Source organism: Neolamprologus brichardi, unplaced genomic scaffold (assembly GCF_056152115.1).
Source record: "Neolamprologus brichardi isolate AB-2024 unplaced genomic scaffold, ASM5615211v1 NODE_ptg000031l+_length_7269946_cov_1, whole genome shotgun sequence".
NCBI lineage: Eukaryota > Metazoa > Chordata > Actinopteri > Cichliformes > Cichlidae > Neolamprologus > Neolamprologus brichardi.
In genome coordinates this window covers 6,446,946-6,469,897 of record NW_028270136.1, presented here as the reverse complement: position 1 = coordinate 6,469,897, position 22,952 = coordinate 6,446,946, and the positions used below count along the sequence as shown (strand labels likewise).

General features: G+C 43.7%; 1 protein-coding gene across 2 annotated transcripts in view; it reads right to left on the bottom strand.

Annotated features, from left to right (window-relative positions):
• Positions 1–22,952, bottom strand: part of prr12b (proline rich 12b) — a 48,988-nt gene that overhangs the window by 3,128 nt on the left and 22,908 nt on the right. For both annotated transcript variants that reach the window (XM_087837210.1, XM_087837209.1), the window contains exons 4-14: positions 18,357–22,777; positions 18,032–18,244; positions 12,868–12,951; positions 9,524–10,337; positions 7,434–8,035; positions 7,226–7,342; positions 6,839–6,972; positions 5,795–6,582; positions 5,561–5,680; positions 1,192–1,289; positions 846–977 (exon numbers count right to left, since the gene is read on the bottom strand). In XM_087837210.1, the coding sequence (XP_087693336.1) occupies positions 846–977; positions 1,192–1,289; positions 5,561–5,680; positions 5,795–6,582; positions 6,839–6,972; positions 7,226–7,342; positions 7,434–8,035; positions 9,524–10,337; positions 12,868–12,951; positions 18,032–18,244; positions 18,357–22,777 (7,523 nt within the window). The remainder of the gene's footprint in view (positions 1–845; positions 978–1,191; positions 1,290–5,560; positions 5,681–5,794; positions 6,583–6,838; positions 6,973–7,225; positions 7,343–7,433; positions 8,036–9,523; positions 10,338–12,867; positions 12,952–18,031; positions 18,245–18,356; positions 22,778–22,952) is intronic.

Here is a 22,952-nt window from a genome sequence, read left to right as displayed (position 1 = left end):
TACAAAAGGTTATATGCTTTTCTTTTACTGATTGTAATTGTACTGACTGTACTGAACTGTGTGGATTTTTCTAAATCTTGCCTCTGACATATGCCCTGCACATAATAATTATTAAAAAGATTCAGACTAACTGGTGTGATGATGTACTCATGTAGTGTGCAAAAGTTTTGAGTCCATTATTTCTTTATGGTTAGGAAAATGGGAAATGCATTATATAAGGTAAAACCAGAGTTTGTACAATTCTAAAGAGCTTGACAGTCTGTAAATATTTGGTTATGACCACCTTTATTCTTCAACACAGCCTCACAACACAACTCTTTTAGGCAAGCTTCCCTGTATTTCTTATAAGTTGTCTTCAGGAATGATTCTCCAGGCTTCTTGAAGGACATTCAAAGTTCTTCTTTGGATGTTGGCTGCGTTTTGTTCAGGTCTCTTTCAAGACCATTACACACTGCCTCAGTAATGTTGAAGTCACTGTCATGCTGAAAAATAAAGCTGTTGCCAATAAGTTGCATTCCAGATGGTAATGTATGGTGGATGACAATCTGACTGTAGGTTTATGTTTTCATTATTTCGTCAATTTTGACAAGATCCCCCAAACCACTGGCTTAAATCCCTTTTTATACTTGAATGATCCATAGGTCAGTGTTCCACAACCAAAAAAATATTTCCTCTAAAAATGGACTAAAACTTATTGAAAAAGCAGCCAAGGTCAAAAGAAAAACTTTGAAAAACTTTCAGAGCGATTAGACAGCTGTTGGATAACAACAGATTGCCTTTCAGCTTGTAACACCAGGCACAGGGTATTGACTACGTAAAAGTGTAACGTCATAGCTTTTTCTCACCTGCTGCTTAGGAATGCTCCTCTTGATTCGGTTGAGAGTCTTGCGGTTGTAGCCCTCCCCACCAAGGTGAACTTTGACAACTCCAGATTCCACAGGATCTGCTGTCATTTTGGGGAATATATGTAAAGCCTCCTGGATGATGAAAGTAAATTGGCGTCATGAGACAAAGGTCACGTTTAGCTTAAAGCCACAAAGAATCAGATTTCTGCAAAGAAATGTTTTCAGTTAACAAAAATGTATCTGGTTTAACACTTAGACTGTGGGGAATCATCTTCAACAAATCTCTAAAACAAAGTGATTTGAGAAGTGCCAAATAAAACCAAAACAGAAGAATATGAAGCTTTACCTGATGCTGAGCACTCATGTTGACTCTCCTCAACAACTTCTTCTTCTGTTCACTGAGCATACCATCAATTTTCCTCATCGGTGGGAGGTATAATTCATCTGATGTGTTAAAGTAGTAGAATACTCATTTACTTTTAAACCTTACATTTTAATTCATGTCAGTGCAATTTTCAAAAGACTCTTGAAATTATGCCAAGTAATTTAGTTAGTAGTATTCCATTACTGGATACACTAAAAATAACAATAAAGATGGAGCATGCTGTCTTTGGCTTAGCAATTCATTTGCACCATTTTATCTTTAATTATTAAAAGGTCTTAAAATACTTGAAATCATTTGCATGGGTCAGTAGTTCATCCCTATCATAACCACCAAGACCTCGGACAGTCTGAGGTCGTGGTTAAATAGAGTCATTCCATCTATTTAAGGGAAACAAAAGTGAACATAATGCATACGAGATGAAGGCCTATCAAAATAAAACAGGAAGTAACTAACACTAGGACTAGGACTAAGATATACTGACTTGACATAATTAAACATGGAAACCAGATGAAAATGGAGAAAGGACAAAGGAGACGACACAGACACGGGGACATAAATGGGACATAAATGGGACATAATGGGGAGACAGAAAGGAATCACAAAATAAGATAATTTAGAATACAAACAGAGGATAATACATCACAATGGAAAATAATCTAATCTAATAATCTACTAACATTACCAAATAAAAAGGCTTAACACAAGAGTTATGAAAAAAGAAGCTGAACCCCACAAAAAACTCAAAATACCCAGGACAATGACTGGTTATTGTTTGTTTTACTCTATCCCTCATTTCAGTTATGCACTGTAAAATATAATATTGTGTTTAATTAAAAATATTAAGTAGACTGAGCTCAATTTTTATCAATTTGTTATTAGAGCTCAGTTTAAACTCCTAGGACATGGCGTCCACATATGTGGACATCACATTTTCGGTTGTCTAGACCAAAATACTACATTTTGCTCTACAAGGGCCTGATCCACTTACGAGGACATTATACTGCCACTGTTCTATCGAACTTTTAAACAAATATCCTCATATGTGAATCTCATGTTTCTCAGGAACAAAAATTAGGTAAAAAAAAAAAATCTGGTAATTCTTTGTTTTTACATTCATGAGGTGCCAATCAGCCCAAATATCAAAGAAAGCATGCGGTGGAAGAGTTCGGGACTTAGGAGGTTAAGTAAGTTACCAGTACTTTTTATTCAAAAAGCTGATAAACTCAGTTTATTTGAGTTGTCTTAAATTAGAAAAACTAAGTAAGCAGGAAATGTTGCTTCTCAGTGAGGAAGAATAAAATGATATGGTTTGAAAATGCCATGTCGTCCCTCACACAGCTCAGTCTGCATGTTCATGATGCCTGCTTTTTTCTGGAATATGTTGAGCAAACCTGGAGAAGCTTCAGCTCAAGAGATCATTGTTGTCATTGCTGTGATTCTTTACGTGGTACTCTGATTTGGTGAGTAAATGTTATGGGTCCTCTGTAGGAAAAGCCGGACATTTTCATTAATCTTGAAAATCCCCCTGAATGCCCCGGACAGAACATGATCTTTTCCTGTCTTCTCTTATTAGACTTGAGATATGACTGCACTATGCTGTTGCTGATGACCCCAGTAGATTCTACAAGACATGCTGTGTAAGTAAATACAAACACTGACAGTTTGGTCTGCATTTATTCAAAGATCATATCCCATAGACTTAGTTTAGAGGGACCACACTGTCTGCACTGTATATAGTGAAGTCTGCGAGTTTTTGAACAGTGCAATTTGTTTTGTGCCCAAATTATTTTGCAGATCATCAGAATGAAAGTTATTGGCCATGTTTGCCGAGCCCTTTTTAAAATGATGCTTTCATGACATTATTGTGTGTTGGGTGGTGGTCACGGCTATCCAGACTGACAGTGGGACATTGAATGTCACCTCTCCGGTGGGGACGGAGCCTGAGGTTGTCTAAATTGGGGTCTATTTTATAGTAAATGAAGAGAAAATGTTTTAAGAAAGCTAATATGTTGGTGTTCTAAAAAATATGTTTGTTTGCTTGCAGGACACCAGGAGGGATGAGTCCTCCGTCACAGATGGTGTGGTCAGTGAAGATGGTCGCCTGCAGGTTCAAGCTCATTGCATCTCCAACCCACATCCACTGCCACTGTACTGAAGGGAAGACTTTCTCTGCACTTACATTTGGATCACCTCGATCCATGACAGTCATTCAGGCAGTAATGCCTGGACTGGAAACAAGCATCCTTAAAATATTACAACATTCCAGCTAATGTGTTTGAATGAAAAGCAAATGTGTTGTTTAAGCTACAGACAATAAATACATTTTATATTGATTATATCAGTAATGTAACTTTCAAAACAAAGTTGTGGTAGGCCTAAACTTAGTTGCAGAATAATTAAATCTGAGACTTTGTTTCATTAGATTATAACAATGATGGTAATATAACTGTATGTTGTTCAGCAGAACAGTGTCCAGCATGCTGGCTCACATACCTTTTTACATTTGAAAATAAAAGTTGGGCTGATTTTAACACCATCACAAGGAGTGATGTTAAATGTTAATTATTCTTTTGAATTGTAAACATACACGGCAGACCCAGTGGCATTTCGACACTTTATTGACACACACGGTTGCTGTTCCCAATGCTCCCAGAGCTGCAGCTCTCCCGCTGCCAGCTCAACATAACAACAACAACACCCCCACCACAGGACCCAGTACAATATTTAAGTCGGCGGGGCATGATTGCAGATGCCATACAGGTGCGCCTGCCTCCTCTGCACGGCACCGCAGGCCACGCCCCGCCACATGAATCATACTTACATTCAGCGTTATATTAATATAAGTGTTGTACTAGAAATGTCAAATATGATAAAACATAATGCAGGGCTCTAGAGTGCGACCAATTTGGTCGCAAATGCGAATTTTTCAATGGTGCGACTAAAAAAAACCCTAGGTCACACCGGTGCGACCAACTGTTTGAGTAAAAAAAGAAAAGTCTCCATGGGGTCAACAACAGACACACATTATGCCTCTATCGTGATCTAAACCAATCAGAGATAGTCAGGAGCGGGACCTCTCTGATTGGCTGTGGTCCTGTTGAAAGTGCAGGTGGATAGAGAGAGGTGAGTAGCTTAAATAAAGCAATAAAGCTCAAAAACTATTTCAACAACCACCAAACAGTAAATGAGAGCAGGTAAACGGATTCCACACAAAGACGTAAACACAGAGCGGACCTGACGCATCAGAGTCAGTGAGCTGTCGGCTTTCTCACCCGACGGCCCGTACATGGACACGCCGTCGGGACTGAAAGCCGACAGCTCACTGACTCTGATGCGTCGGCGGGTCGTCAGAGGAGGTCAAGGTGATGATTAAGTTTAGCCTCGCTCTGCGGTAGATTATTGAGTTCTGGGAACTAATTAGATTTTACAGTGTGATGCTGCCCTGTGTTCCCCATGCGTTGTTAAGTTTTCACATGTTAGTATATCCGTTCTTTCTTACTTCCTGTTTTATCGGTTAGTCTTGAGTGCACTGTCTTGTTGCAGCTCTGCTCTCCAGGTGATTCATCTCTGCTCCAGTCACCCTTCTGTATATTTATAGTTGCTGTCTTTCTCTTAGTCTTTGTCAGATATTGTCATCCCTCCCTGTGTTTCATGCTTTTTTCCACCTTCTGTAGTTTCTCCAGGCTCTTGGATTTAGTTGCCCTTTTGATTGTTTTCCCTGGACTGTTCTGCACATACAAGTTATAGGTCCTCTTTAAGATTTATTTGAATTCATTTGATTGGGGATTGGTTAATTGGTAACTCTAAATTGCCCATAGGTGCAAATGTGAGTGTGAATGGTTGTCTGTCTCTATGTGTTAGCGCTGCAACAGACTGGCAACCTGTCCAAGGTGTACCCCGCCTCTTGCCCTAAGACAGCTGGGATAGCCTCCAACCCCAGCCCCACCCCCCACCCCCGCGACCCTGACAAGGATAAGTGGAAGAGAATGGATGGATGGATGGATGGATGGATGGGTGGACAACACCGAAGAGAATGGGTCAACGTTCTTCTGTCAATAATATAGCAACTCCATCTACTTAGTTCAATGACTGTTTTTGCCATCAAATACAAAATGAGCTAATATATTTCATATGGCTCAGTTTAAACATTTGATATGTTTGTATATGTGTTGAAATGCTGAATAAAAATGTGAAATTTCCAAATCACTGCATTCTGTTTTTCTTTGCATATTACAAAAATTCTTGGAATCATACATGCATGCATGCACTCTCCATTTGGAGAATGCTTTTCTCTGACTTAAGACTAGTGTTGTTTGAACTGAGTGCTCACCATCTGTGTCCTCTAGGGCTTGAATCATATCAGGGTCAAGTGCTGTGCTGACCAACATCTCCACATAGCTCCTGAACATGTCCCTCATGGCTCGACTGTTCACTCCACCCCGCGCAGGCCCTAAAACACAAAACAAGCTGCACAGAGGCCTGGACACAGTAATCGTTGGTTGAAGACAATGACAATGGGTTAAAAATAAATGTGTGCATCATATGCACTCAAAGAACAGCTGACCTTCATCATCACTGAGTAAGGAGTAGTCGGACTCAGATGGAGAGGACAGCACCGCCTTCAACCATGTCTTCCTTTTCTTGGGTGGAGGCTCAGCCTTGTCCTTTGAAGTCTTCGCTCTTCCCTGAAATGCCATCTTTATGTCTCCTCGGTTCTTCTCTTCTTTTAATGCCATTGTATAATCTCTGTTGACTTGCTCCATGTTCTCCTTTTTTTCTTGTTCCTGAGCTTTCTCCTTTTCTTTTTGGTCACCCTCTGTCTCCATGTCCCTCTGCTGTCTGTCCTTCTGGTCTCTGTGCCTCTCTCCCCATTCCCTCTCCTGTCTTTGTTTTTGTTCTCTCTCTCTCTCCTGTTTCTCCTTTTCTATCCTCTCCCTCTCTTTTTGTTCTCTCAGTGATCTCCATTCTCTCTCTTGGTTCATCCTTTCCCTCTGCTCCCTATCCTGTTTTTCCTTTTTCCTTTGCTGCCTCTCTTTAAGTTCCCTTTCTTTTTTCTCCTTCTCCCTTCTTTCACTCTCACTTTCCTTCTTCCTTTCCATTTTCACATCTCTGTGACCCCTCTCATTTTGTTCTCCACCATCTTTTTCTTTCTTGTGCCTCTCTTCTTGTTCTTTGCGATCTCTCTCCTCTTTCCTTTCTCTTTCCTTATGTTCCATTTCTACTTTTTTCCTTGTTTCTCTTTCTCTCTGCTCCATTAGCTCTCTTTCATTCCATCTCTCCTTGTGTCGACTATCTATTCGAGGTTGGCTCAGATTGTGAATGGTCAGCAGCTGTTTAGGTAGAGGCTGGCGTCTGTCAGTCAGTAGACATGAGGAGAGACACTAACTTAATTGGTGTTTGTCTTAAGCACAGGCACATGAAACATAGATTAATTAAAATGTTGAAATTAGTCACTGAATTGTTTTTGTGTGGTTCAGTCTATGTATGTGTTGAGAGTTCATCAACAAGTTTTATGGGAGGGGGGAGTTTGGGCCTGGTAATCCAGTGTAACCTTGATGCAGGCCAGTTCTGGTTACACTTTCCACTCAGTGTCTTTCTCTCGCCTTACCTCAGAGTCAGGCCGGCTCTGTGCCATGGCTTTCGTGAACACACTCTGACGTAATCTTTTTTGTTGACATTCTCCAAGAACTTCACATATAAACGCTGGTAGTGCACTTTGGCATCACCAAAGTAACCCAAATACTGAGAGAACAGACAACAATTAATATGTCATAAAGAGATATATTTGTAAAAATTCTAATAAATAAATATAAAATGATCCATTCTACAGAAAACTGCTTTAATGTTACGTTTTAATAGGCCGAGAAGAGAAAAAAGTCAAGCATCAAAGAGACTGGCTCTGGGAACAATACCAGGTTGAACTGTTTTGAACCCAGAGCTGTCCACCAACAGTTTATGTCCTTAAACATACACTATGTCTTTTTGAAAAACTCACATTGCTTGTTGCACAGAACTGCCTTTGACCATCTTTGATCTCTGGGCTGAATTTCTGGAGCAAAGCTTTTTGCACCCTCCAGATAGGTGGAGGCTCTCGGCCTGTCTGCAAGGCCATCTAGTGACACAGACAGACAGTCAGCGTATATTATGGCTGGTAAGTTATCTATTCAGAACACATACTTCCTGAGACCTGTGGCATGACTCACCTTAAGAGTACCAATGTCCTCAGTTCGCACCACAAACTCGTCCCGCTCACGGAAGATTCCCTCACCTCCACTCTCACTGTTTTCTTCTTCACTCTCCCCAGCGATGGCAGCATCAGCCTGCTTCTTTGCCAGGTGAAGGGAGGTAAGACGCTGGGATTGAGGGGCCTCCTCTGGCGTTGGAGGTGATGGTGGGTGAGAGGACAATGAAGAGGGTGAGGAGGATAAAGTGGAAAAGTAAGGCAACCCAGCTTCAGGTTCCTGATCCTGATCAGAGGATGATGGGGGAGGTGTGGTGGATGGGGGCGGGGTCGATTGGCCGAAGGGAAGGTTGAACAGGGGTGACAATGGGATGACTGGTGGCGAGGTGGAGGGGGGTGGGGAGGTGGCTGCGGTTGAAGCCTGCTGGTAGGAGGATTGCGGCATATGCTGATCAGAAGAAAGATCATTTAGACTGACTTCTTCCTCATTCTGTTGGACTGGTGGTGGAGAAGGTACAGAGACTGACGGGGGAGGGAGAGGCGATGGTGATGAGTATGTGAGCGGTGAGGTGGAGATGAACGGTGATGGAGGTGCAGGAGCAGGCACACGTCCTGATGGTAAATCTGAAAGAAAAGCCACAGGGTGAGTTTATAATATTACTTGAAAAGACTTCGGGGCACCGGGCATTTGCTGTGTGGCCCGGTGACTTTTTCTTCTTTGTAACAGTATAAACAATGAGAGGTGGTGGATTGGCCAGATGCTGGTCGGTGTGTAAAAATAACTCAGTTGTTTGGTGGTGGCTGTGGCGGTGTTCAATAATAATAATAATAATGATGGATTGCATTTATATAGACCTGTGTCTCTGAGTGGGAGACCAGAGATCACATTAACATGTGTGTCTCTGTATTAACAAACATGCCATATTGGCCCAGTTTATTTCTCGTATCATTGTTGTGAGGAGACCATAAATAGCATTTGTATTTTCTGTTGTTCAGTTCATTTGCTGTTATGGATTAAAAGTCTTTTTTGTTTCAAAATAGCTGATAACTATTCGCTGACAGCTGCCCACATCTGTGAACAAATATGATTCTATAAAGTTGTTCCATATAGTGTGTAACTGTTAATATAGAGCGTTATTAAATTTATTGCTAATGCAATCATATGGCACACTGACTTCTGAGGAAATTTCAAATGGCACTCGTCATCAGAAAGGTTGCCGACCCCTGATCTAGAGAATTTTGTCATATCCAAATTCATGCTCCTGCAGGACCCGGCCTTCGTGGTCTACGTGGGCCAGGTCCTCAGAAGGTCGGGTAGACCGGAAGCCTTCAGATTAGCGTCACCGCTGTCTCGGTGGACTTTAATAAGCTCAGCCATCTGCTCCTTGCTATCTAAAATATAACAGGACACTGGTGTAAATTCTCACCAGGTTATATAAGTGACTTACGTTTAACCTCAGTAGCGAAAGACCGCGGTGATCTGAAAATGATTTGTCGGGAGTTTGCCATTCTCGGCGGCTCTAGTGACCCTCGAGCTCCTGGTCAGCTATCGAGCGGGTGGGTAACAGACGTCTCCGAAAACGTCGGAGCACTTTTGCAAATATGTGGTGTCTTGATAAACTGAGCAGATATTTGGAGTTTACGCGGCTACATGCTTGCCTGAAAATATCTTTAAAGTTTATTTTGTGACCCGGAAAGAATAATAAGAGTAATATTTAAACTTAGTAGCGGCCGCCATTGTTGAAAACTGGAGTTTGGCTGAGCAGCGCTATGAATTCTGGGATATGGTAGGCCATGAAGGACACACCCGACCCATCCTTCAAATTCGGGAAAAAGGAGGACGCATTAGTCGGCTGCATTCGGAAGAGTCTACGAATTTGGACAGCCTTGTGACATAATCGGTCTACAAATGCGGCCTCAGGAGGATGCAGCCCATGAATTTGGACATGACACATTTTTAGAAATTTGACAGTGAAAACAAAGTTTTAACAGAGAGACACTAACATCTACAACCAAGCTGAAGTTTCACATGTGTTAAATGGAGGCTATCTCACAGAACGTAACCACAAACTGAAGCTGTTAAAGAGGAAATAAGAGGACAAATATAAATACCATCATGGCCCTCCATGATCTGCGTGTCAGATGCTGTATCCTCCCTCTCCTGCTTTTCCACTGGTCCCTGCAACATATTGTGTGAATGCCTCATGTTTTCTTCTTTGCTTGCCGTCTCCTCGCCTTCCTCCTTCTTGCTGTTTTCTTCTTCTCTTTCATGCTGAGATCCTACCCCCTCCATGTACGACAGTGTGGAGATCATTTTTTGTTCCTCACGTGTGTTTTGTTTACTTTGTGTGTTATGCTGAGTGTGTGCAAGTGCCCCATCTTTTATGCTCTCCATACTAGGGATGAGGGGAGAATTGGTCTTGAGAGGCGGGCTGAGCGACGGCTCCTGTGGCGTGGGTGGAGAAAGCATGGGTTGTGCTTTGACTACTGCAGAAGCCACTGCAGCAGCCAGTGAGTGTGGAGTGTCATAGAGGGCAGAGATTGCAGATGAGATGCTCTTCTGCAAGTCCTGGTTCTTATTTACTGAATCCTCCTCATCAGAGGAGAAAGAAGGGAGAGTCTCCAGGTTTCTTTTCAGTTCATCATCCAGAGGTTTGCAGGGACTTTGGCAGCTACTGAGGGTTAGGTCTGGCCCTTCACCCGGGCTGCCATCGCTGAACTGTCCTGGAGGCTGCTGGAGAGAAGTTGGTGGTAGGGGAGGAGATGGTGAGGATAAGCATTTAATTCCTCCCCTCATAGAGGAACAGGTTTCTTGGTTGCCTCCATCATGTCTTGGTTCAAGGGCTGGCTGTTTTTTACCTGTCTTCAGAAAATCCAAAAAAGAGGCCATAAAGCTTGGTTTGAAGTCAAAGACCTTCTCGTCAATCTGTAAAAAAGCAGAAGCTAATAACTGATGGTGTCATGACATAATAATTGCCAGCATTCACTTAGAAAGGCTACAGTGGACATCTATTCAAAGGCTGTTTTCTTGTATTTGTGTCAGTGTTGATGGTATACTTGCACATAAACCACTACTTTGGACACTGATGTGTCCCTCCATACACATCAGTATCATAAGTGGCTGCATTTTCAACTTGAGAGATTCTGCAGATATTTGCTCCCCACTGCTGTCAGACTCCAGAACAAAGACTTTGCAGATGACCAAACACACACATCCACACATGTGAAATAAAGTGCAATTTTTCTTTTTTCTGACAACGTACTATTTAATGCAGTTGTATATAGTATTTAATGCAGTTGTATATAGTTTTTAATTCAGTTGTATATAGTATTTAATGCAGTTGTATATAGTATTTAATTCAGTTGTATATAGTATTTAATGCAGTTGTATATAGTATTTAATTCAGTTGTATATAGTATTTAATGCAGTTGTATATAGTTTTTAATGCAGTTGTATATAGTATTTAATGCAGTTGTATATAGTTTTTAATTCAGTTGTATATAGTATTTAATGCAGTTGTATATAGTATTTAATGCAGTTGTATATAGTATTTAATGCAGTTGTATATAGTATTTAATTCAGTTGTATATAGTATTTAATGCAGTTGTATATAGTTTTTAATGCAGTTGTATATAGTATTTAATGCAGTTGTATATAGTTTTTAATTCAGTTGTATATAGTATTTAATGCAGTTGTATATAGTATTTAATGCAGTTGTATATAGTATTTAATTCAGTTGTATATAGTATTTAATTCAGTTGTATATAGTTTTTAATTCAGTTGTATATAGTATTTAATGCAGTTGTATATAGTATTTAATGCAGTTGTATATAGTATTTAATTTAGTTGTATATAGTATTTAATGCAGTTGTATATAGTATTTAATGCAGTTGTATATAGTTTTTAATTCAGTTGTATATAGTATTTAATGCAGTTGTATATAGTATTTAATGCAGTTGTATATAGTATTTAATGCAGTTGTATATAGTTTTTAATGCAGTTGTATATATTATTTAATGCAGTTGTATATAGTTTTTAATGCAGTTGTATATAGTATTTAATGCAGTTGTATATAGTTTTTAATTCAGTTGTATATAGTATTTAATGCAGTTGTATATAGTATTTAATGCAGTTGTATATAGTATTTAATGCAGTTGTATATAGTTTTTAATGCAGTTGTATATAGTATTTAATGCAGTTGTATATAGTTTTTAATTCAGTTGTATATAGTATTTAATGCAGTTGTATATAGTATTTAATGCAGTTGTATATAGTATTTAATTCAGTTGTATATAGTTTTTAATTTAGTTGTATATAGTATTTAATGCAGTTGTATATAGTATTTCATCCAGTTGTATATAGTATTTAATGCAGTTGTATATAGTATTTAATTTAGTTGTATATAGTATTTAATTCAGTTGTATATGGTATCCTATTCTTATTATCTTATCCAATTCCATTATTTTTCTTAATTTTTGCTACTGTAACTTTGCACTGTCCACTTTCTGCTGTGACACAACAAATTTCCCACGTGTGGGACTAATAAAGGTTATCTTATCTTATTTTAAGGTAAATGACAGATTTGTTATTTGATCTATAAAGTCCAAACCCTACAAGTTTGCTATGATGTGATAAAACAGAGTATTTTGTGTCAAAGTTTACTTTCATGGGCAGAGCTGCGTAGGCCTCAGTGAGTGACTTATACCCTTTTACCCTTCAGCAAACAGTGAACCCACTCTGCAACTTCACATGCTTATCAAATATCTAGAAGAAATACATTTTAAAAGCTAAGTTGTTGCAGGTGTGGCATCCCATTACTGTAGCACACTGCACTCTTTCGAACAATTCATTCTTTCACAAATGAAACAAACTGGCCAGGTAACTGACAACAGCTGAATTCAAATCATTGTATTGACCCAATACGTTTGTCCATGTATTGTGTATATAGCTTATAGCAAATAAAGAGACACCCTTTGTGCTGAATTTTTTACATGTGGAATAAACAACAATCTTTTCCATTATAATAAAGTTTGTAAGAGCTGTGAAGGAGTTTTCCACTTTAGCAGTAAATACAGATCTTGGTAGTACAGCTTAACAGACAGCAGATGGCACTAAGGTCTTGTGCTGAAAAATGCAGTAACTGTGGCAACAGCTGCCTTGGTGGCAGGCATCGCTCTCCTCTCCGTTTTGTAAGCCAGAAAAAGCTGGCTGTCAATCAGCCTTATCCACTTTCTTCCCAAATTATACAAATTAAAATAGTGTTGATGTTGTTGTTCTTTTGTTCCACTGCAGACTCTACCAGGGATCAGTGCCACATTATTTCACAGGTATTGTCTAACTACCTGATTTATGAAGAAATCCTTCTTCCAGAGGCTTGAATTTGAATAGATGACATATGAATTATATATGAAGCTCCTGGCTTTCCTCATTTATGCAATGGAGTAAAGGAACTTACTGAATTTGAGAGTTTCTGCATAGCAGTCCAGGCTTCAGGATTCAGTGAGTTGTCAATTTCCTTCTTCCAACCATCGACCACCAGCTGTTACAGTTAAAAACGTAATGACAAGGGTAAATAAATATATAACAAAGGATAGGTCAAACCAGTACAGAGAAAGGTTAAACTTGATACCCAGTTTAGCTATAATGAGTATTGTTATTGAACCAATACTTATTGTCTCAGGAAATTAAACACAAGAAAAAACAGCAATGTTTTTGCTGTGCTGTCCTGCAATGTCGTTGTCTTTCACCCATTTTGAAGGTGGAGTCCTACAGACGCCAAGTCGGCACTTTAACACTTAGTCTGTTTTTTTACTTGCAGTGCTAACAACATTTACTAAATAATACGACTTTTGCTTAAATGTGCAATTACCGACTTTCATTTTGGGGAAAATTTCAGGTGTCCCTTATACTGAGAATATTGATTGTACCTACAGAGCATCTTCCTGTTGCCATGGCAACTAGCTTTCGTTTCACTCTAGCATGAAACCCAAAGTTGAAACTGCCAGGTAAAAGCAGTCAGCTTCCACTCATGGTGACAGCTGTTTCTCCCACACATTCACAGAAAACACTGAGATGCAAGACCTCAGCACATGGTGCTTAAACCCCAAATGATATTAGATGACTACAAGGATAAATCTGTTTCTGCTCATTGTTTATTCTGACCTTCACTTTATAACATGGCTCATAACTGAAGGTCTGATTCCCCCATCTTAAAGTAGTTTTTAATGTGTTTTTAAAAAAAATCATTTTTGATAATGTAGGCCATTTAATTTACCTGCAAAGACTTACTAATGGGCATACTAGAATAAAGAGTTACAATTCCAGTTTTTATATGAATGAAGAAAGAAATTATACTGTCAGTAATTATAAGTAGTGTTTGATTTCCATGCATTTTAGCAGAATAATGAGCAACATTGTTGAGAAGAGCCAGAGAATTTTCTCCCTCAGATTCATTTTCATGACAAAAAGAAACAAAGAAGAAAAGAATGGCTATAAAAAAGAAAAGCAAAGAAGCAGACAATAACATAAATGTACAAATAAAGAGAAATATAAATAAAAGTACTGTTTATTATTATGTTAATTATTTTACAATCAGTTTTGTTTTTTTTATTTAAAGCCATACGGCTCATGTATCTAAAAATACAGCATATTTACAGTGTAAGATGGAGAAAGTTAGACACTAATTAAAGTTACTTACAGTATTATGAATGTCTCATTTCTGTAAAACACCTCAAAGTTACCCACTACTTCATTTCTTTAAAAATATTGTTATTCTACTAAACCTATCAGTAAGTATTTATGGACCAATTAAATTACAAAAAAATCACAAAAGGTTCATACTGGTTATATGATCATTGTTTTAAAGCAGAGGATGGCAGATTTTATTCTCTCTATGTCTCTGAGCTCCTTTTTTTAAACTATTTTCTTGTTCACTAAAAACAAAATCTACTCTTCAGATAATTATGTTTTCGCTTAAACAGTAATTTCTTTTGTTTACAGAATTAGTCATCTGGTTTCCCATAAAAAAAAGTCCCCCCGTTCTTAAAATATAATCTGACTCAGGGGAGAAAACTTTCACCTTTGGCCTGACTCGCACTGCGAACTTCCATTCAAATTTGCAGAATGACACCTTTAGACATCCATCCATCCATCCATCTTCATCCGCTTTATCCGGGGCCGGGTCGCAGGGGCAGCAGCCTAAGCAAAGAGGCCCAGACCTCCCTCTCCCCAGCCACCTCCTCCAGCTCGTCCGGGGGAACACCAAGGCGTTCCCAGGCCAGCCGAGAGATATAATCTCTCCAGCGTGTCCTGGGTCTGCCCCGGGGCCTCCTCCCGGTGGGACATGCCTGGAACACCTCACCCAGGAGGCGCCCAGGGGGCATCCTTGTCAGATGCCCAAACCACCTCAGCTGGCTCCTTTCGATGTGGAGCAGCAGCGGCTCTACTCTGAGCCCCTCCCGGATGGCCGAACTTCTCACCCTATCTCTAAGGGAGAGGCCAGCCACCCTTCGGAGGAAGCTCATTTCCACCGCTTGTATCCGCGATCTCGTCCTTTCGGTCACTACCCACAGCTCGTGGCCATAGGTGAGGGTAGGGACGTAGATCGACCGGTAAATTGAGAGCTTCGCTTTTACACTCAGCTCCCTCTTCACCACGACGGACCGGTGCAGCGTCTGCATTACTGCAGCTGCAGCCCCAATCCGTCTGTCGATCTCCGGCTCCTTTCTCCCATCATTCGCGAACAAGACCCCGAGATACTTGAACTCCTCCACTTGGGGCAGGAACTCATCCCCGACCCGGAGTGGGCACTCCACCCTTTTCCAGCTGAGAACCATGGCCTCAGATTTGGAGGTGCTGATCCTCATTCCCGCTGCTTCACACTCGGCTGCGAACTGCTCCAGTGCGAGCTGGAGGCCCTCACCCGATGAAGCCAGCAGAACCACATCATCCGCAAAGATCAGAGATGAGATTCTGAGGCCACCAAAGCGAAAGCCCTCCGCCACTTGGCTGCGCCTAGAAATCCTGTCCATAAAAATTATGAACAGAACCGGTGACAAAGGGCAGCCCTGGCGGAGCCCATCACACACCGGGAAAGAGTCCGACTTATTGCCGGCAATGCGAACCAAGCTCTTGCAACGGTTGTATAGGGATCGAATGGCCCGTAGCAATGGGCCAGACACCCCATACTCCCGCAACACCTCCCACAGGACACCCCAAGGGACACGGTTGAATGCCTTCTCCAAGTCCACAAAACACATGTAGACTGGTTGGGCAAACTCCCATGCACCCTCAAGTATCCTCGAGAGGATAAAGAGCTGGTCCAGTGTTCCGCGACCAGGACGAAAACCGCATTGTTCCTCCTGCATCCGAGGTTCGACTAGCGGACGAACTCTCCTTTCCAGCACCCTGGCATAGACTTTCCCGGGGAGGCTGAGGAGTGTGATCCCCCTGTAGTTGGAAAACACCCTCCGGTCCCCCTTCTTAAAGATGGGGACCACCACCCCGGTCTGCCAATCCACGGGTACTGCCCCTGATCTCCACGCAACATTGCAGAGGCGTGTCAACCAGGACAGCCCTACAACGTCCAGAGCCTTCAGGAACTCGGGGCGGACCTCATCAACACCAGGGGCTCTGCCACAAAGGAGTTGTTTAACTGCCTCAGTGACCTCGCCCCCGGAAATTGGCGGGTCATTCCCCTCATCCCCAGACTCTGCTTCCTCCTCGGAAGACGCGTCAGTGGGATTAAGGAGCTTCTCGAAGTATTCCTTCCACCGCCTGACAATTTTCTCAGTCGACGTCAGCAGCGCTCCGCCAGCACTATACACAGTGCAGGTAGAGCACCGCTTTCCCCTCCTGAGACGCCTGACGGTTTGCCAGAACCTCTTCGAGGCAGTCCGAAAGTCTTTTTCCATGGCCTCTCCGAACTCCTCCCACACCCGAGTTTTTGCTTCAGCCACTGCCCGAGCCGCATTCCGCTTGGCCTGTCGATACCTGTCGGCTGCCTCCGGAGTCCCACAGGCTAACCAAGCCCGATAGGACTCCTTCTTCAGCCTGGTGGCTCCCTTCACCTCTGGTGTCCACCATTTGGTTCGGGGATTACCACCACGCCAGGCACCAACCACCTTGCGGCCGCAGCTCAATCCAGCAGCTTCGGCAATGGAGATGCTGAACATGGTCCATTCGGACTCAATGTCCCCCGCCTCCCTCGGAATGCTGTTGAAGCTCTGCCGGAGGTGTGCGTTGAAGATCTCGCGGACTGGGGCCTCTGCTAGTCGTTCCCAGCACACCCTCACTACGCGTTTAGGTGCATCAGGTCTGTCCAGCGTCCTCCCCCGCCACCTGATCCAACTCACCACCAGGTGGTGATCAGTTGACAGCTCAGCCCCTCTCTTTACCCAAGTGTCCAGAACATATGGTCGCAGGCCTGGTGATACGATTACAAAATCGATCATCGACCTACGGCCTAGAGCGTCCTGGTGCCACGTGCACTTATGGACACTCTTATGTTCGAACAAGGTGTTCGTTATGGCCAAACTGTGATTAGCACAGAAGTCCAATAACAAAGCACCGCTCGGGTTCAGATCAGGGAGGCCGTTCCTCCCAATCACGCCCCTCCAGGTCTCGCTGTTGTTACCCACGTGAGCATTGAAGTGTCCCAGCAGGACAACAGAGTCTCCAGGTGGAGCACCTTTCAGCACCCCCCCCCCCCCAGGCACTCTAAGAAGGCTGGGTACTCCGAACTGCCACTCGGCGCATAAGCGCAGATGACAGTCAGGACCCGTTCCCCAACCCTAAGGCGCAGGGAACAAACCCTCTCGTCCACCGGGAAAAACCCCAACGTACTGGCAGCAAGCCGAGGGGATATTAGAATACCCACCCCAGCCCGCCGCCTCTCACCAGGGGCAACTCCAGACTGAGACAGAGTCCAGCCCCTCTCCAGGAGACTGGTTCCAGAGCCCAAGCCATGCGTAGAGGTGAGCCCGACTATATCTAGCCGGTACCTCTCAACCTCACGCACTAACTCAGGCTCCTTCCCCACCAGAGAGGTGACATTCCATGTCCCTATTGCCAGTCTTGGCAGCCGGGGGTCAGTCCCCAGGGCCTCCGCTCCTGGCTGCCACCCGGCACACAATGCACCCAACCCCTATGGCGCCTCCTGCGGGTGGTGGGCCTGCGGGAGGATGGGCCCATGTCTCCTCTTCGGGCTGTGCCCGGCCGGGCCCCATGGACTAAGGCCCGGCCACCAGACGCTCGCCCTCGGGCACCCTCCCCGGGCCTGGCTCCAGGGCGGGGCCCCGGTAACCCTATCCTGGGCAGGGTAAACTGTTCCCTTAGTGTTTTTTTCATAAGGGTCTTCTGAATCGCTCTTTGTCTGGTCCCTCACCCAGGACCAATTTGCCATGGGAGACCCTACCAGGGGGCAAAAGCCCCCAGACAACATAGCCCCTGGGATCCCTGGGACACACAAACCCCTCCACCACGATAAGGTTGCGATTCACGGAGGAACCTTTAGACATCTGTTTCCAAAATGTTATAGTGTAGCAGATAAAATACACTTTTATCAGACATTTCTATTGCAGCTTTTATGAGAAGCCTCTTTTCTTCTTAGTTTTCTTTACCTCCTTAGCTCTCTGCTGATGTATCATCATCTCGTCTTTTGTCTGATTCACCTCATTTCTGTTGTAGTCAACAGTGGTAGTGAGACCAGGACTCAAGCCCAGAGATGGTGCTGACCCCACCGATCCCTCAGAGAGAACAGGCTCACTGCTGGATAGCGAGTCTGTCCTCAACAAGGACTCTGGTGGAGACATAGTGGCAAGGGGCAGTTTGATCTGAGAAAAAGATATTAAGAAGAATTAGTATTAAGAAGAATCCAAGCTAAGACAGGTTTTACCCTGCTTAGGATCATGATTCCAGATTTACATACCAGATTTTCTGCATTACCTTAAAAGTTCTGACTGGATCTTGCTGTGGCTGGTGAGATGTATGCTGTTGTTGCTGATGATGCAGTTGAGGGTGGGGACAGGAAACATGTTCTTGCTGGTGATGGTGGTGATGTTGTTGGAGCTGCCGGTGGGGTACTTGATGGAGATCCGCCTGCTGCCTGTGATGTTGCTGTTGATGATGTTGGAGGTGCTGTTGTTGGCTACACTGTTGCTGTTGGTACTGTTGCTGGTGATTATATGAAAGGGTTTGTGTTTTGTTCATATCCCGATGCATTTGCACTTTTCCTTCTTCCCGTCTGCCTCGCCCTCGCGCTCGGCCACGCCCCCTCCTATTTTCTCCAGCCACAGATCCCATCAGGCCCCTACAGTAAGGAGGTTCTGGAAGAGGACGTATAAGTGGGCGACCTCGTGGCCGAGGAGGTCCTTCACGTTTTGGTTTAGTTGGTTTCCTGCCCCTTTTCTTAGGACCATCGTGAGGGGGGGGTTGCGAATGGTGTCCAAGAGAAGAGTAGCTGGAGGGGTGGCAAAAGTCCATGTCACCTATTTGTGGGCTTAGTCCACTTATTCCAGAAACCCCACCAGGTTTTCTACAACTGGACACCAAGTCAGGCAGCAAGTCAGGAAGCCGGCGATTGTTAAGGCGAATATCTGCTGGAACATCAGCTTTATCTTCGTCGTCCCCAAATTCATACTCCTGCGCATAGTTTTTCTTTGTTTGAGGTTGTGGCTCACGTCGCTGTTTAAGCAAGTGAAATGAGCTGGTCCTCAGCAGTTTTTTGGGTCGAGAGGAACAGAAGATAGGAGAGGTTACACCAGTGCTGTTGGAATTTTCATCTGCTCCCACAGTTGCTACCATCTTGTTGACTAAGCTATCCTCTTGAACTGCTGAATTCAATCCCATAATGGGAGTTTGGGATTGGATGAGGCCAAGCTGGTCAGTATTCACAGTGGAAGGAAGCTCATGAGTCTTCAGACAGTCATGGTCTAAGTGCAGATCACCATTTCCTGTTCTTGAAAGTCTTTGGCAGTACTGTCCAAATCCTTGATTGCTTTGATGACCAACCATATTATAGCCCTCTGCAGCACCTCCTGATTTTAAAGCCTCCATATCCTCTTGTATCGGTCCATGACCCTGGCTGAGGTTTTCTTGAGCACTGTGTCCTGCCCCCACACAGCTTGATTTGTATTCAGATGAACAAAACAGATCGTCCATCTCAGGAAAACCACAGTCTGGAAAGCAGATTGAGGTCAAAGGTGCACATTGCTGCAGTTGAGCTTGAGTCTGTCCTACTTTATCTGTCTGGCTTACTGTCTCAAATTGATGCTGTTTGAGCTGCTCTAACTGTGAGTGTGAGAGTTGTGTTTCAGGATCTGTGACCTGGGATTGCTGTTGTTGGGGTGTTGCTAAATGTATTGTCATCTGTTGCAAGTGTGAATGAGTTATCTGAGTGGTAACAGACAGTTGATGAGGAGTGTGCTGAGTGTGTTGCAGAGCATGGGTGTGGGGGTGGGTCTGAGGTTGGTTGAGATGGCTCAAGTGTGAAGGGGTGTATAAGTCCAAATCTTGTTCAGAAAGGAAGTCATGAAGATCCGATTTTGTTTGTTGAGGATGCTGGTGGGTGTTAAGTCTGTGCTGTTGTGTATGTCTGTCTCCTCTATCTCTTTCCTGTCCTGTCACAGTCATATCAGCTCCACTTCTGTCCAGAGATTTTCCACTGTCTGTACCATTGGCCTGAGAAAATGATTGATCTAGCATCTGTAGTGGAGATACTGAACTGGCTCGTGTTTGATATGTTGGATGGGTTCCACTGTAGTGGGTATCTAGACTCTGTGAGGACCGGTTCTGTACATGGGATTCCAACCCAGCAGATCCTGCTCTTCTAACTGAACCCATCATAGCTTGCTGGTGTTGCTGCTGCTGGTGTTGCTGCTGCTGGTGGTGCTTCTGTTGCCGCTGTGGGGCTTGTTGGGAATCCAGCTTGTTTTGGATAGTGTGAGAAGGGACAGACTGTAACATGTGAGTTTGCTTGGGATGGTCTGGTGACATATTCATCAGAGAGACAGAGACATGGCTTTGTCGAGTTTGCTGTACATCTGGTGCATAGTAGGCATTGTCATTTGCATCTGAAGGCTTCTTAATCTCTATATGAGAATGACTTTGTGGGAGGGAATTACGATGACTATGCTGAGAATGTTGAGAGTGATGTGTATGCAGAGAGTGCTGGGAGATTTGAGAGTGCTGAGTGTAGTGCTGAGAGTGTGTGGACACATGTGAAGTGCTATGAGGATGCTGGGAGTTTGGGTGCTGTATGTAGGGATCACCTCTTCCATAATGGACCGCAGAACCCATTAACTCATTTTGCTGATGATGCGAGTGGATGGCATGAGAAGGAGAATCAGATATTCTTCGCACCCCTGAAGTATTTGACTTTGACGTGATCGAGTCTGACCTGGCCTGCTGTTTCTTCTGTGATATTTCTAATGGTCTGTCTACGCTCACTGTATCATTAATTGCCATTCCAAGACCAGAATTGCTGGTAATGTTATTGGTACGAATGACACTCTGAAGCTGGTAGAGCTCTTCTGATGTCTTGTTAAGATCATATGTCATTCCCTTGCTCTCCCCATGAAGGATTGGTTGAGACAGTTGCTCAGAATGTGGGTGATGTTGGGAAGAATGGGAATTTGAGCTTTGTGGATGTAGTAAGTGGTGGATAAGGAAATCTTCACTGTTTCCTCCGTCTTGGGATTCCTCAGCTCCCAGCATGTTTGTGGCCTCTGTTTTGGTGTTTGGGGGTGTTGACTGGTACAACTGGTTCCGAGCTTGTCGGTTATCAGGGAAACCTTGTGGTGAGGACATAAAAGTAGGAGCTGGGATCGAAGACAAGTATTTATTTGCCCCTGAGCCTCCAGGGGACTGTACAGGTCGAGCAGCTACAGGAGAGTGCAATCCTGAATAACTGATAGTAGAATTGGTTGAGGGTGATGTACTAGACTCAGTCAGGTGATATGCGCTACTGCCTTCATTACCAGCAGCCCCGTTCCCAGTTACCGGAGAGCCGACTACACTGTGAATACCAGGTCCACTCCCTGCTGATCCACTCCCATATTCAGTGGATGGAGTGTGTGGTTTTCTAAGAGATGTTGAGACAAAACTTGAGTCTTGAACGATTATCTCTGCAGAGAAGGAGCGTTCACCAGAGCCTACACCCATGAAGTCTTTCCCCCGACTGCTCCTTGCTCCAGTGCTCAAGTCCCGGACATGGGGTGAGTTGAAGCCATCATAATGCACATTCATGTGTGTAGATGGTGGCAGGTTGGGGGAATACGACTGAATGTGTTTCTGGGGAGGGGTCTGGTTTGGCAAGCTTGTGCTCGGTTTGGTCACAGATTGAGAGCCATAGGTGGACAGACATTGACTGGCTCCTGCTTGTTGTACAAGGGATGATGACACAACTGGGAGAAGAGGTGGTACTAGTGCTGACTGAGGTGTGGGTTGCTGAAGAGAGGGAGCAGACAGAGAAATAGTACTGGTCTTTGAGCTAGAAGAGGATAAAGAGGAGGTGGAGGAGGTTGATGGTGGAGTTTGTGGGGTACAGGAAGAAGACGAATAGTTACTTGTGGAGCAGGAACTTTTGGCACCTTTAGTAGTAACTGAAGAGGAGGAGGGAGTTGAGGAGCTGGATAATGATGAGGTATAGGCTGTTTGGATGACAGGTTGATATATCTGGGATTCCATCTGTGGTGAAGTCTTGGGGTCAGAGGATAGGCTCCGTTTCCCCAGTGGACTGCAGGACACACCAGCATGCTGATAATGGCTGACTAGCTGGTGGTAGCCAGATGAACCACCAGAGCTGGCATAGGATTGTGATTGTAGGGTTGTGGTGTGGGCTGAAGATGAGCGAGGGTAATGCTTGATCACACTATCATGGCGGGAAATTGCTGTCTGTGGAAGTGGCTGAGGCTCAGGAAGAACTGCAGGTGGCAGGGCTGCCATCGATGAGGACATCGAGGCATTATATAGTTGAGAGGATGAGTTATGAAGCTGAGAGGGCAACAGATTAAAGTGGGGAGGGGACAGGTGGCAATTGGAGGAAGTGGAAGGGTCTTGGGTCTGGGGAGTTGCAGATTCCTGGGAGCCCCGGAGGGCAGTGCTCTGGGAAGACAGCAAGTGATCAAAGCCCAAGCTGGACTGAGAGGATCTTTTGATATGTACCAAGGGATCATGTGGGGATATCAAGCCGTTAGAAGTTCGGCTAAATGTAGTTGTATCCTGCAGGGATAATGAGGGAGTGAATGATCTTCCAGAAAAAATGCTAGGATTCTGGTATGCAGAAAGGGCTGAGGAGGAGGGAAAGGAGCTTGAACCTGGAAGTGCCCCTGAAATAAAGAGGTCCGTTGGGGCCGGTGTATGCATGGCTACAGGACACAATATTACATAGAAAGTGTTGGTCAGTCTAAGTCATTGAACTTCTTTCAAAAGTTCATTTTTGAAAAATTGTCAATTGTTTTACTTTTATTTTGAGACTACAGAAATTTTACTTTTTGCTTATAGAACCAGTGAAAATACTTTTAGGACTGAAATTTGACGTCG